This window comes from Sycon ciliatum, chromosome 7 (genome assembly GCF_964019385.1).
Source record: "Sycon ciliatum chromosome 7, ocSycCili1.1, whole genome shotgun sequence".
Lineage (NCBI taxonomy): Eukaryota > Metazoa > Porifera > Calcarea > Leucosolenida > Sycettidae > Sycon > Sycon ciliatum.
The window spans coordinates 14,947,351-14,960,500 of record NC_088649.1 but is presented as its reverse complement, the minus strand read 5'-3'; the positions used below and the strand labels follow the sequence as shown (position 1 = coordinate 14,960,500).

At 44.5% G+C, this 13,150-nt stretch overlaps 1 protein-coding gene across 1 annotated transcript in view; it reads left to right on the top strand.

The window, feature by feature from the left end:
• Positions 1-13,150, top strand: part of LOC135821081 (protein artichoke-like) — a 79,368-nt gene that overhangs the window by 59,923 nt on the left and 6,295 nt on the right. The window contains exons 21-28 of the mRNA XM_065334147.1: positions 288-365; positions 568-639; positions 3,467-3,538; positions 4,255-4,320; positions 5,120-5,197; positions 5,590-5,661; positions 7,124-7,195; positions 11,838-11,909. Coding sequence (XP_065190219.1) covers positions 288-365; positions 568-639; positions 3,467-3,538; positions 4,255-4,320; positions 5,120-5,197; positions 5,590-5,661; positions 7,124-7,195; positions 11,838-11,909 — 582 coding nt within the window. The remainder of the gene's footprint in view (positions 1-287; positions 366-567; positions 640-3,466; positions 3,539-4,254; positions 4,321-5,119; positions 5,198-5,589; positions 5,662-7,123; positions 7,196-11,837; positions 11,910-13,150) is intronic.

The following is a 13,150-nucleotide window of genomic DNA, read 5'->3' as shown; positions in this document are numbered from 1 at the left end:
TTGCAATTCATTTTAACAGAAGTCGGAGGCGGATAATAATTTTCCAAACGAAGGGTGTTTAGCAAGCATTCGCGCAATTTTGCATCCAGACAACAAGGCACTTCTCATTAGTATGGCATCAAACGTCAAAACTGTGTGCTTGTTGACTATGTGTAAAATTTGGTGCTGCCCAAACGTACTAGTACCTTGATTTGGACAGTTCCTTTAGATTGATTCTTTAATTCGTCGACATTAAAATGTTTTCAGCCGGGATTCTTGTCGTTTGTTTCTTCTGCTGCTGTGAATAGGGTCTTCTCTGTAGGTTTTGGAAACATCAGCATGATCGAGAGCGAAGCATTCTACAACTTGTCAGGCCTGGTAAAAATGTAAGTGCTTCCAACAAGGCCATGCTTGCCGAAGAAGATAGGAAAAACGTGTATAGATTGGCACGTGCAGATTCTGCAGGATTTGCATTGTTCTTGCAATATGAGCCTCCTCGTTCTCTGGCACATTGTTCTTGCACACTTACATTCAACTGAGCATCCTGTTCACTGATGTGGCTTGTATCTGTGCCCTCTGCCTGCTCAGCGATCTTTCTAAAAATCGGATATCGACAATTCAATCACAGGGTTTTACTGGACTGCCCAAGCTCACAACAGTGTAAGAATGCAGGAAAGAGTTCATGACAAACTAGCATTTTCTAGGGAGTCCCAAATAGCAAAAACAATAATGAGATTCAATTCATGGAAGCTTAGTTGATGGGGAAGGGAAACAAATTGTTAATTTTATGTTCAGAAGAAAGAGGGAGATGAATAGTGGTCAAGTTCCATGTCTGCATCGATTTTTTATCACATTGCACAAACTGTAGTGCTGGGATTAGTGCTATCATAGTGGTCAGTGTTATGTTGTAGAGTATAGGCTATAGCATTAACGCCATCATACTATAGTGTAGAGTTCGGCACATTCTGTATTGTGTTATAAGCCGAGTGTCGCATCATGCAGAATCAGAATACAGATCTTCTGGAACCAAGCAGTTGCTCTGGCAAGCGTGGGCTACGGTACTACATTGGCGCAGTGAACCGGCAGGAGCATTTTTTATTTTTTTTACTAGAGCCACGTAAACCCGTCATGTGTGACCATGAATAAGGGGAGTGGTGGCGTGGTCTGGGATGCTCATCCGACCTCTGGATGCTATGGCGAAGGGCCGGCCACCCAGGGAATTTCATCCTGACTTCGGACAAGACACGGGTGCCGACTTCGACCTAAAGCTGGAGGATGTGAACGACTACATGAAGATCTGTCAAGTTTCGACTCCAGAGGACAAGAAATGTCTCTTCTTGAATCTGGCTGGTCTTGGGATCAGGAAGATTGTCAAGGGTCTTGTTGTTCCCGCTCCAAGTGATGCAACACACGACGACCCAGGAGACACATACAAAGCCCTTACAGAGGCAGTCCGTGCTCATTTTCGCCCATCCAGAAACACGACGTCTGAAAGGCACAAGTTTCGGCAGATTAAACAGACGCCAGATGAATCTGTCTCCACCTTCGTTAGTCGGTTACGCGAGAAGGTGGAGTGGTGTGACTTTGCAGCGACAGACGTGGACTCGGTCGTCATCACACAGGTGCGTGACCAACTGATTGCAGGGTTGCGATCGCAGGAGCTGCGACGGGAACTGCTAAAGGAGGCAAAGCTGACGCTAGCGGATGCCGTTTCAAAGGCCGTGGCCCTAGAAGCATCTTTCTCCGACTGCAAGCTATAAAAAAGTTGGACGAGTCCAGGAGGCTTGGAGACATCAGCGCCTAGAGCACCAGAATTGGCTGCTGTAGTTTCGGGCAGCGTCTCGGTTGGAATCGGAAGTGGCGACCGGCTCGCCATGGGGAAGACGTCCACCAAAAGCCTAGGATGCAAATACTGTGGTCGTGTACATGCCAAAGGCAAGCAATTTTGCTCGGCTGCAAATGTAAGGTGTCTGGACTGTGGCAAAGTAGGTCATTTCGCAGCAGTCTGCCTCTCCAGCAAAGCTCATGCGGTGCAGGATGAGGACAGTGAAGCCACGCGAATTGTGTACGATTCGATTTACGCTTGCAGCGACAAGGCAGCCAGTGGTCAATTCACTATGACGCTCATGGTGAATGTCAGGCCGTGCAAGGGACTTCTCGATACCAGCGCAAGACTAGCAATGGCGGCGAAGTCAAGACCCTTGGCATGGCGAATGTCGATGTTGCCGTCGGGGAAAGGTCAATCCAATGCGAGTGTTTCGTCGTACCGGCAGGCCAGCAAACTGTACTGTTTGGCCAGGATGTTATCGCATTGTAGGCGCGCAGCTTACAATCACTGCAGCGAGTGGGTTGTAGCACATCATCCGTCAGGATTGTCCGTGTTGCGTGAGTCAGTGTCGCTCCTGGACGGTGAGACAGACGTCGAGGACCCTCGGTCATTCGCAACGCTGTCACCTCCAAACCAACTAGTCGCAAGCCCGCGCTGGGCACAACAGTACGAAGTAGTGGTTGCGAGTTCGGCGATGATTTGTAAGAAAGGGTTTGCTCCCCACACCGGAGCTCGCGCTATTCCGCCGACTTTACTTGACACTTGACTGACTCACGACTGCCATCCAGAGCACACGAGAAGTCCATCGAACCTTCGACTCGGCAAACCTGCAAGAAAGCACCACTCCCTGCTCAATACACAGTGTTTCGGGGAATTCACCCCTCATCACTTGAGCTTTAGTAGGCTGAGGAAGATTGTGCCTGAAGAGCACCACTTATATAGTGCTCTCCAGGCACAAACATCACCAGGAATACAAACTTACAGAGACGCTTCGTTTCCAGCGCGACAAACACCTCGTGAACACCAGGTGTAAACGGCCAACGAAAGTGGAGACGGATTCCTCCGGCCCTTGTTTGAGCTGCCGGAATTTGTGACGTTCTGACGTCGTATTGATGGTGGGACGGAAGTGTGCCAGAACGGCGTCCGTCAGTGCTACGTATTCGTCTCCAGGAGAACCATCATCATTTGCTGGCGGAGAAGGAATAACTAGACCCTTCACAACTTTGCGAACTGAGAGTCCGGCCAAATTTAAAAATAAATACTTTTTGTCAGCAGCAGTGGAAACATTACAAATTGCTAAGCAGTCATTGACATCCTCGAGCCAAAGCTCAAAATCGGCCCCGATGTCGCCCGCGTAATCGGGTACAAAATCCTTGGGCACTCTGCCCTTCATTGTCATCTTGACCTGTTCACTGCGCCAATGTAGACGGACAACACTACAACAATACAAGTCTGGAGGTAGCCATTGCAGGCTTCGTCTTCAAGCTCTGCGAGTGCTCTACTGCAAGCATGCACGCATGCGCACACTATACAGATGTACATGATTACATCACTACAAGCTGTAGTGGGAAGAAAGTTATTGGTCTTTGTACACCAAGATAAGATGTTCACTCCATTACCTGCTTCCTTTTATTTGCTCTACTCTACACTACTCTACAGGAACTTGTCACACAACAGTATCATGCATTTGCCCTCGAATGCATTTGTTCTATTGCCCCAACTTGGAACTTTGTAAGATTATAATGATGATGCGACAGGGAGAGAGAGATAGAGAAAGATGGAGAGAGAGAGAGAGAGAGAGAGAGAGAGAGAGAGAGAGAGAGAGAGAGAGAGAGAGAGAGAGAGAGAGAGAGAGAGAGAGAGAGAGAGAGAGAATGAGAGAGAGAGAATGAGAGAGAGAGAATGAGAGAGAGAGAATGAGAGAGAGAGAGAGAATGAGAGAGAGAGAATGAGAGAGAGAGAATGAGAGAGAGAGAATGAGAGAGAGAGAGAGAGAGAGAGAGAGAGAGAGAGAGAGAGAGAGAGAGAGAGAGAGAGAAAGAGAGAGAGAGAGAGAAAGAGAGAGAGAGAAAGAGAGAGAGAGATGGGGAGAGATAAATAGAAAATAGTGTGAAGTGTCTCATCGGTTTTGCCTTCCGTGATACATGTGATTGTCTGGATATGCTGAACTTCCCCAAATATAAGTCGCACTTTTTTACACTTAATTTCACCTTTTTGCACTTAATTTCACCTTTTTACACTTGATTTCATGGCCAACAGAGGGAGTTCGACTTACAATCGAACATGACTTACTAGTGCAGTGAATATGATTATCACAATGAGATAACACGTAACTATAATGGGGGGGGGGGGGTACGACTTGCAATCGGGGAAACACGGGACTAGATTAGTAGAATGCCAAGCATGCTCTTTCTTGCTTATGAATGTGTCGTCTTTTGTTTGTGCAGAGATCTGTCGAATAACAGATTTCCCCGCTTTCGAGGATTCCTTGAACTACCAGCGTTGACTGTCTTGTAAGTTGCTTGCATCACAAAGCACTGATAAAAGTGGTATACATCAGCAGATTAGACCAAACTGTGGGCACGTGAAAAATCAAATGAAGCACTCCAGCTATACACACGGTGGTTTTCGCTTGGAATTGATATCTTCAGATGTTTGCCCGCCACGCCCAGCTTGCGAAATAATTTCCACCGGAAAAGTTCAGAGCGTGCTTTAAAAGCTCAGATGACAACTTCTACACGTGTTGCACTGGAATTAAAAGGACAATAAGAAAAAATCTATCGGAGAGAAAAGGGAGCAAGAAACTACAAGTTACGCTATAATGTCCACTGACACCACCAGTTACATGTACTATACAATCAGCTCATGCGATAACATTGCACGACACTGACCGACGGTACTGAAGTTCTACAACTAACTGGCTAACAGCTCTAGCACATCTTGGATGTGCACTCCAACAGCCTTCCAACTTGGAAGGTTCTAAGTTATAGAAATAGCATGAGGAGGGGAATCTTTTTTCTTTACTATAAATCTATCCTTGGCTCTCCATCCGATTCCTTTCTTGCACGCAATGAATAGCGTTAATAACATTCTTATCTCCACGGAGGCTTTTTTGTTGTTGTTGCCGTTTTGTTTTCTTTAGAGTCGATAAACAATCAGGAAAGTTTGCTTAATAAAAACAAGTCAAAAAAACCCCGGCTGCGTCTCGGTTTTTATACAGGTTTTTATCTCCTATAAAAACTCAGCCTTGGCAGCAGTCCTGTAGTTGAGTCTTACCTGTTTTCTCTTGGTCTGCAATGGTGTTATTTACAGAAATTTCTCTCACGGTTTTGGAAGCGTCAACACGATTGAGACGGAGACGTTCTACAACATGTCATTTCTCACCAAGCTGTAAGTCAGTGGAAAGTGACAGTGATATTTTGCATGCTGCCGTTGTTCAAGTTCAAGTTCGTGCTTTTAGTTTTTCTTCCGTTCATCGCACATGCAAAGTGGACCAAGGTGTTTCCCAACATAATACATACACTCACAAAAGGAAACAAGACTGTCCTATAGCATTATAGAATCCTGAATGAAAAGACGACCGTCTTTAGACAGACTCAGTTTTCTTGTACTGATCTTCAACTAAATAGTTGGCTCGAAGACAAGCCAGATTTATATGGAGGCCGAGCCATCACCCTCAACTTAAACTCTACCGAACTTGCCTGTCTTTCAGATTTGTTATGTTTTTGAGATATTGATGCTAACGCTGACCTCCTCTTTATCTGTGCACCCTGCCCACATAGTGACCTCTCAAACAATAAACTATCCAGAATTCAATCGCGAGCTTTTGTTGGCCTGGAGAGTGTGACAGAAATGTAAGTCCATGTGATAGTTCTAGCTTTGATCACTTATGGAATGTGCCTTGCCAGAGTGCTCAAGCGGACAAGTCAGTGAGCTCCATGTAATGAAAAACAGAAAACTGGTACAGGTCTACTCTCCATATAACGTAATCTCTGGGACCACGCACAAATTATGTTATATCGAGAGTTATGTTATGTAGAAAACCGTGTGTAAAATACAAGATGTACCTCAAAATGAAGGGTATTACAAGGCGGGTTCAACCGTGCAAACATATACACACTGTACCACCATCGACATCAGATACCATCAATGCCGCAGAATATATGCACAATAGGACTAAACTGGCTAGCTACGGCTACAGCTTGATCGTACCACGCAAGTGAATCTACGTTGTATCGAGAGTGCGCACGTCGGGGACCGCGCCACAGGGTGCGTTATGCCGAGGTTTACGTTATGTATGACTAAACTGGCTAGCTACAGCTACCGCTTGATCGTACCGTGCACGTGAATTTATGTTGTATCGAGAGTGCGCACGTCGGGGACCGCGCCGTAGCGTGTGTTATGTCGAGGTTTATGTTATGTAGGATTATGTTGTGTAGAACAAAATTTGTATGGGAGTGATGCTGTTTCGGCGCGGGATCTGATTTTTTTACTTACTAGCGAGGTTTATGTACAAGTGAGAGTTGTTATATCGAGAGCAGACCTGTACTAGTATAAAACCGGAACCGATTTCGGTGGAAATCTATATTCTGTCATTTCGGTACAGCGAATTTTGACCAAAAATAAAAGCTAAACTTTTCTAATTGTCCGCAAACTCCAACGCAGCCACTTGCACATTTGGGAAACTTCACTTCTCAACTCCAAACTCCAAAAACGATCTCTTCACTGCGATTCAAATTCACATTTACATTACAGCAATTTTTCGGCCCTGGCCCTGATGACATTGGCCCATCATCAGCGTAATGAATAAATCGAAAAAATATTTTACAACAATACAGCAAGGAAGAATTGATACTTCAAGCCCAATGCCGTCGAGACTACATCAATAGCCACACAAACGTACTGGACGTCAATGCCTTTGAACAGACCCAGACGATTCACCGAAAATCATGCCATAGCCTGCCCAACAAAGGATAGGGTCAACGCTTAAAAAAAATAGACATGCGTGGGGAAATGGGATTTCGGCCTTTGACCACTGGTTGGTGGATCTGATCTATCCTTCCCCGCGGTTTAGGAGCCGCACATCTGATGGCTGATCATGGGGTGGCGGCGTCCCACTGAAGCGGAAAGGTGGTTCTTGACCCACCCTGTACGCGAACCCATGCAATTTCTGTACAATTCCGTGCTACACAAATGTACGTTTACAGCATTTCAACTCCTCATGAAGGTCAAACAGAATTGCTCTTCTCATAGCAATAAAAATGCTTCTATTACGTTTTAACTGCATGCTTGCATTTCCTGTGCTCTCCTCTACAGAGATCTGTCAAACAGCACGATATCGGCGTTACCGGCAGATACGTTTGTGATGCTGCCGAACCTTACAACTCTGTAAGATGTCTCTCAGTGCAGTGCGCAGGACAACTGGATTGTGTAGATTTGTGTGTACAGAGCACATTGCTGGAATTAGTATTATTATTATTCAAAGGATCAATCGGGGAAGTGAACTGCCTGAAAAGAGAAAAAAACGCCAGACCCACCAGGACTCGAACCTGGGACCCTGCTTGTCATGAGCAATGCTCTAACCACTGAGCTATGGGACCAGGCTGAACCTAGAAGGCGCTGACAAGTGTTTCACTCCAAAGGCAGCTCACAACACGTGCCACACATACTGATGGCACTTGGGTCTTTTTCCCTCCCCCAGGGGACCAACCACGGTCAGTTTCTGGAAACTACCAGAGGTGAAAGAAAGTGATTAAATTTGGAAAGGATTGGGATAACTTCAAATTCAAAGGATCAATCGGGGAAGTGAACTGCCTGAAAAGAGAAAAAAACGCCAGACCCACCAGGACTCGAACCTGGGACCCTGCTTGTCATGAGCAATGCTCTAACCACTGAGTTATGGGACCAGGCTGAACCTAGAAGGCGCTGACAAGTGTTTCACTCCAAAGGCAGCTCACAACACGTGCCACACATACTGATGGCACTTGGGTCTTTTTCCCTCCCCCAGGGGACCAACCACGGTCAGTTTCTGGAAACTACCAGAGGTGAAAGAAAGTGATTAAATTTGGAAAGGATTGGGATAACTTCAAATTCAAAGGATCAATCGGGGAAGTGAACTGCCTGAAAAGAGAAAAAACGCCAGACCCACCAGGACTCGAACCTGGGACCCTGCTTGTCATGAGCAATGCTCTAACCACTGAGCTATGGGACCAGGCTGAACCTAGAAGGCGCTGACAAGTTTTTCACTCCAAAGGCAGCTCACAACACGTGCCACACATACTGATGGCACTTGGGTCTTTTTCCCTCCCCCAGGGGACCAACCACGGTCAGTTTCTGGAAACTACCAGAGGTGAAAGAAAGTGATTAAATTTGGAAAGGATTGGGATAACTTCAAATTCAAAGGATCAATCGGGCCGTGGTTGGTCCCCTGGGGGAGGGAAAAAGACCCAAGTGCCATCAGTATGTGTGGCACGTGTTGTGAGCTGCCTTTGGAGTGAAAAACTTGTCAGCGCCTTCTAGGTTGGCTACAAGCGAGGGTCCCTGGTTCGAGTCCTGGTGGTGACAGTCAATTTTTTCTTCAGACTTTTCCCGTTTGTCTCTTTCCCTCAAAACCAGTTAATATTTTATGACTTGGGGCTCCCCGCGTGCTAGTTTGTACGTGAAGTGTGTGGGTACAGTGAGGGCTGCGTCCCACCCGCCTGTGTGGATTCACAGGAAGTGTGAGTTACGAAGTCTGAAGAAAACGTTGAACGGTCTCTGCTTGGATGACGACTACACCATAGCTCAGTGGTAAGAGCATCGCTGGCTACAAGCGAGGGTCCCTGGTTCGAGTCCTGGTGGTGACAGTCAATTTTTTCTTCAGACTTTTCCCGTTTGTCTCTTTCCCTCAAAACCAGTTAATATTATTATTATTATTATTATTTTCGTAATAAGTATTCGCATGCAACGACGCAAATCCACACAATTCAGTAGACACTTCTTTTCTATCAAACGTTTTTCTTTCCCTTCTCTTCAGGATAGTACAGGGAATGTTGTAAATTTGAAAAAACACATAACTATATAGAGAATGAAAGAAAGAAAAAAGTCAACACTTCAACATAGGTGTTAAAATGATTAAAGTGTTAAAAACTCAAAAACAAACAGCTGCAAGTTGTAGACAACACGTTGAACACATCAGGGAACACTTGTCACACTTTCACGAGGTGTGACACCAACAACTGCAACGATAACACAGTCTCCTTCTGTACACATAGTTCTGGATCTAGTTTACGAATATACAGAGCTTCTAACACAGCAAGATGTAACTTAGACCTTCCACGAGTCAAAATCGAAAAGATATCATCACTATACAACTTACGACAACTAGCACTGCCCGACAAATGACGCTTGATGGACGATGTCCGATCACTTAGCTCTGTCACCTTCGACGCCTGCCGTTGTTCTCTTCCGTTAGGCTTGTTTGGTTGGTTGCTCCGGTCCACACCTCCAACGTCCGTTGATTTCATGTCCGTTTTTGTTGATTTCATGGCCGTTTTCGTTTCACTTCTTGAACTATGTGTACAGAAGGAGAATGTGTTATCGTTGCAGTTGTTTGGTGTCACACCTCGTGAAAGTGTGACAAGTGTTCCCTGATGTGTTCAACGTGTTTGTCTACAACTTGCAGCTGTTTGTTTTTGAGTTTTTAACACTTTTTATCATTTTAACACCTATGTTGAAGTGTTGACTTTTTTCTTTCTTTCATTCTCTATATAGTTATGTGTTTTTCAAATTTACAACATTCCCTGTACTATCCTGAAGAGAAGGGAAAGAAAACGTTTGATAGAAAAGAAGTGTCTACTGAATTGTGTGGATTTGCGTCGTTGCATGCGAATACTTATTACGAAACTGTTTTCCCACCGCCTCCAAACTACTGTTTGAATTATTATTTAATATATTATTATTATTTTACTAACGAAGGTACGTGTTGGGTCGTAAGTATCCACGCAAACACACATCCAGTCAAAATAAGGCGCTTGTCAAAGTATCCGAACGTTTTCGGTCCCTTCTCATCAAGGATTATACAGGGAATGGCTCAAGTTGGAAAGACTAAAACTTATATAGCGTAAAGATATGAGATAACAACACTCGTGACAAGGTGGAAAAAGTATCAAGTTCAGCACGACACAAAACTCGAACGAAATAATAATAGCGACAAAAACATAGTGAGCAAATTAAGTTACATTGTTAACACCTCGACGAGGAGTAACACCAAACAATTGTAGCGACAACACATTTTCTTTCTGTACGCAAAGTTTAGGATCTAACTTACGGATATACAAAGCTTCTAACACAGCCAGATGCAACGCACATCTACCACGTGACAATATTGAGAACACATTATCACTGTACAACTCACGACAATTGGTACGGGCTGACAGATGTTGCTTGATGGACGAAGTGCGATTCTTAGCTCCGTTGGGTGTAGTCTCCTCCAATGTCCCGTCATCTCGCCTCTTCGCGGCATCACCACTATCCCTCTCTTTGCTTTTCCGCGGCCTTCCACGTTTTCTGACACTAGCCGTTGTGTGCGCGATGCCCAGTGTCCTTTCAGCTACGTCTCCTCCATTGCGGATTTCTATTGATCTTCTTACTCCAACTTGTCCGGTGTTCGATATTGAGGTTCGTTTTCGCGGTCTACCACGTTTTCGAATATTGACTGTTGTTGTCACTTCCGTTGTCGTTGTACGTGCGTCCTCACCAGACCGTATTTTTTTAGCAAAGAGAGGGATAGTGGTGATGCCGCGAAGAGGCGAGATGACGGGACATTGGAGGAGACTACACCCAACGGAGCTAAGAATCGCACTTCGTCCATCAAGCAACATCTGTCAGCCCGTACCAATTGTCGTGAGTTGTACCGTGATAATGTGTTCTCAATATTGTCATGTGGTAGATGTGCGTTGCATCTGGCTGTGTTAGAAGCTTTGCATATCCGTAAGTTAGATACTGAACTTTGCGTACAGAAAGAAAATGTGTTGTCGCTACAATTGTTTGGTGTTACTCCTCGTCGAGGTGTTAACAATGTAACTTAATTTGCTCACTATGTTTTTGTCGCTATTATTATTTCGTTCGAGTTTTGTGTCGTGCTGAACTTGATACTTTTTCCACCTTGTCACGAGTGTTGTTATCTCATATCTTTACGCTATATAAGTTTTAGTCTTTCCAACTTGAGCCATTCCCTGTATAATCCTTGATGAGAAGGGACCGAAAACGTTCGGATACTTTGACAAGCGCCTTATTTTGACTGGATGTGTGTTTGCGTGGATACTTACGACCCAACACGTACCTTCGTTATTAAAGTATTATCCGCCTCCGACTTCTTGTAAAATTATTATTATTATTATTATTATTATTCTACGCATTCCCGCGTTGAAGTATAGCAGCAGTATGCTGCGTTCACAGCTTCGCTTATGCAGAATGACTTGGGTGAGAGGAGAGGGGAGAAAAAGCAACAAGGCAACCAACATCAGTGATTGCACAAGAATGGAGACGACAAATGGCTATAATCATTGTGCCACAAAACCGGTACGTAGGAGATCTGTCGACAATGTAACGAAACATAAAACTCAGTTACTCAATACAGGTTCCACTAAATTACAAGAGAACAACGCTACAACATTATAATTGCCGCTAGATTATCGCAAGTGTAGAGAACGAGTCCAATACAAATGAAAACCATGAACAGACTGTCCCAAATTTATTTTGGGAACAAATTGTACTACATATACTGCATTGCAGGAATAGAAGAGCATAATCATTATAATATTATTGATTGTAATGAGTATTGACTCAACATCCGAGTTTTATAATGAGCACGCAAAGGTTGAATTTCAATATCAACCATGTCATGCTTGGGAAGAGAACTAAAATGTCAAAGACATCTGAAGAATCGTTTACCCTTTTGATGGCAAAGTTTGCGAAGACAACTAAATGAGTAGCCTTCAAAGATAAAGAGAACTGACGATTTCTGCTCTACACTTTTTGTCTTCACCAGGCACTTACAGAACAACTCTCTCTGGCGGCTTCCCGCAGGCTTCTTCAGCGGCATACCAAAGCTAAGTAGAATGTAAGTGTACCTTCCCCCTTAGATGCTATATTGTCCAATAACACCATCAACTACTTGACAAACAGCTCAGGTGATAACTTGACACTGACCGACAGTCCTGACGTTCTACAACTATTTGCCAATGAACACGTCTTGGACATGCACCCAACAGCCTTCAAGCTTGGAAGGTTCCGGCTAAGTTCCAGTAATATCATAGGAGGGGAAGCAGCCTTTAGACTTTCAGCTTGTGCTTGTCTTGGTCTCGCACAACGACGACTTCGATGCACATGTGAAACTCACGTGCACTATCTGCCCAGTGCATGACACAATTCTGGACCATCTTGCAATACTATTGCATGCAGTCTGTTTTTTTGTCATTTCCTCCTTCTTTCTTGTTTTACAAATTGGGTATGGGTGCGTGGTTTCAAGTAAAAAAATTAATAATAAATGCGCAGTATAGTCCTTGCTGATTTGTTGCTGTGGACTAGTTATTCTCGTTACGTTGGGCTGTTGTTCAGCAAGTGACGCTTCGAGGTGGCTTTTCTCCGTAATTTGTTTATTGTTTTAAGGATTCCCCAAAGGCATTCGCCTATCGAGGGGTTTCTAAACTTTCCACAATACCAAATCTGTAAAAGAAGTGATGAGCAATAGGTGAGCAAAGAAAGAGATAAAGACATCTTCATTCGAGTTTCTGCAAAGGCAGAAATTATTCCCATGATATCAGAATCTCAGTGCTGGTAGCGTAGCGAAAAAGCATATGAAGGTGCTTCGTGTGTGCTTATCTGACACGTGGTTGGATTGGCGGCTACGTAGTTCATGGCCAATTTAGAGTTCGAAATGTGATTGAATATTTCCCCAAAGTGATTTTTGTGGATAACTTTATTCAAGACCACTTGTTGGCGCTTGGGGACATATTGAAGCAGATTTTGGTGGTGGTCTACCCCAAAATTCAGGACATAACCTCGCTGCTACTGGCCCTTGAACATGGCCTTCGTAATGGCCATCATTGGACAGGCTGAATTGATCGATTCGTTCGAGGGACTCAGCAAATCGCCAGTCCAAATTTGGATGGCTAAAACATTACTAGACTTGAACTTGGATGGGTGTGCAACCGTGCAACCGTGCAACCGTGCAACCGTGCAACCGTGCAACCGTGCAACCGTAGTTGATTTGGCAGCACTGTGTTGCTGTGAGCAGCATTGACCCCAGTTTCTTGTACCTTGTTCCAGTGCGTATTTTAGACCATTTCCTGATTTTGCCCA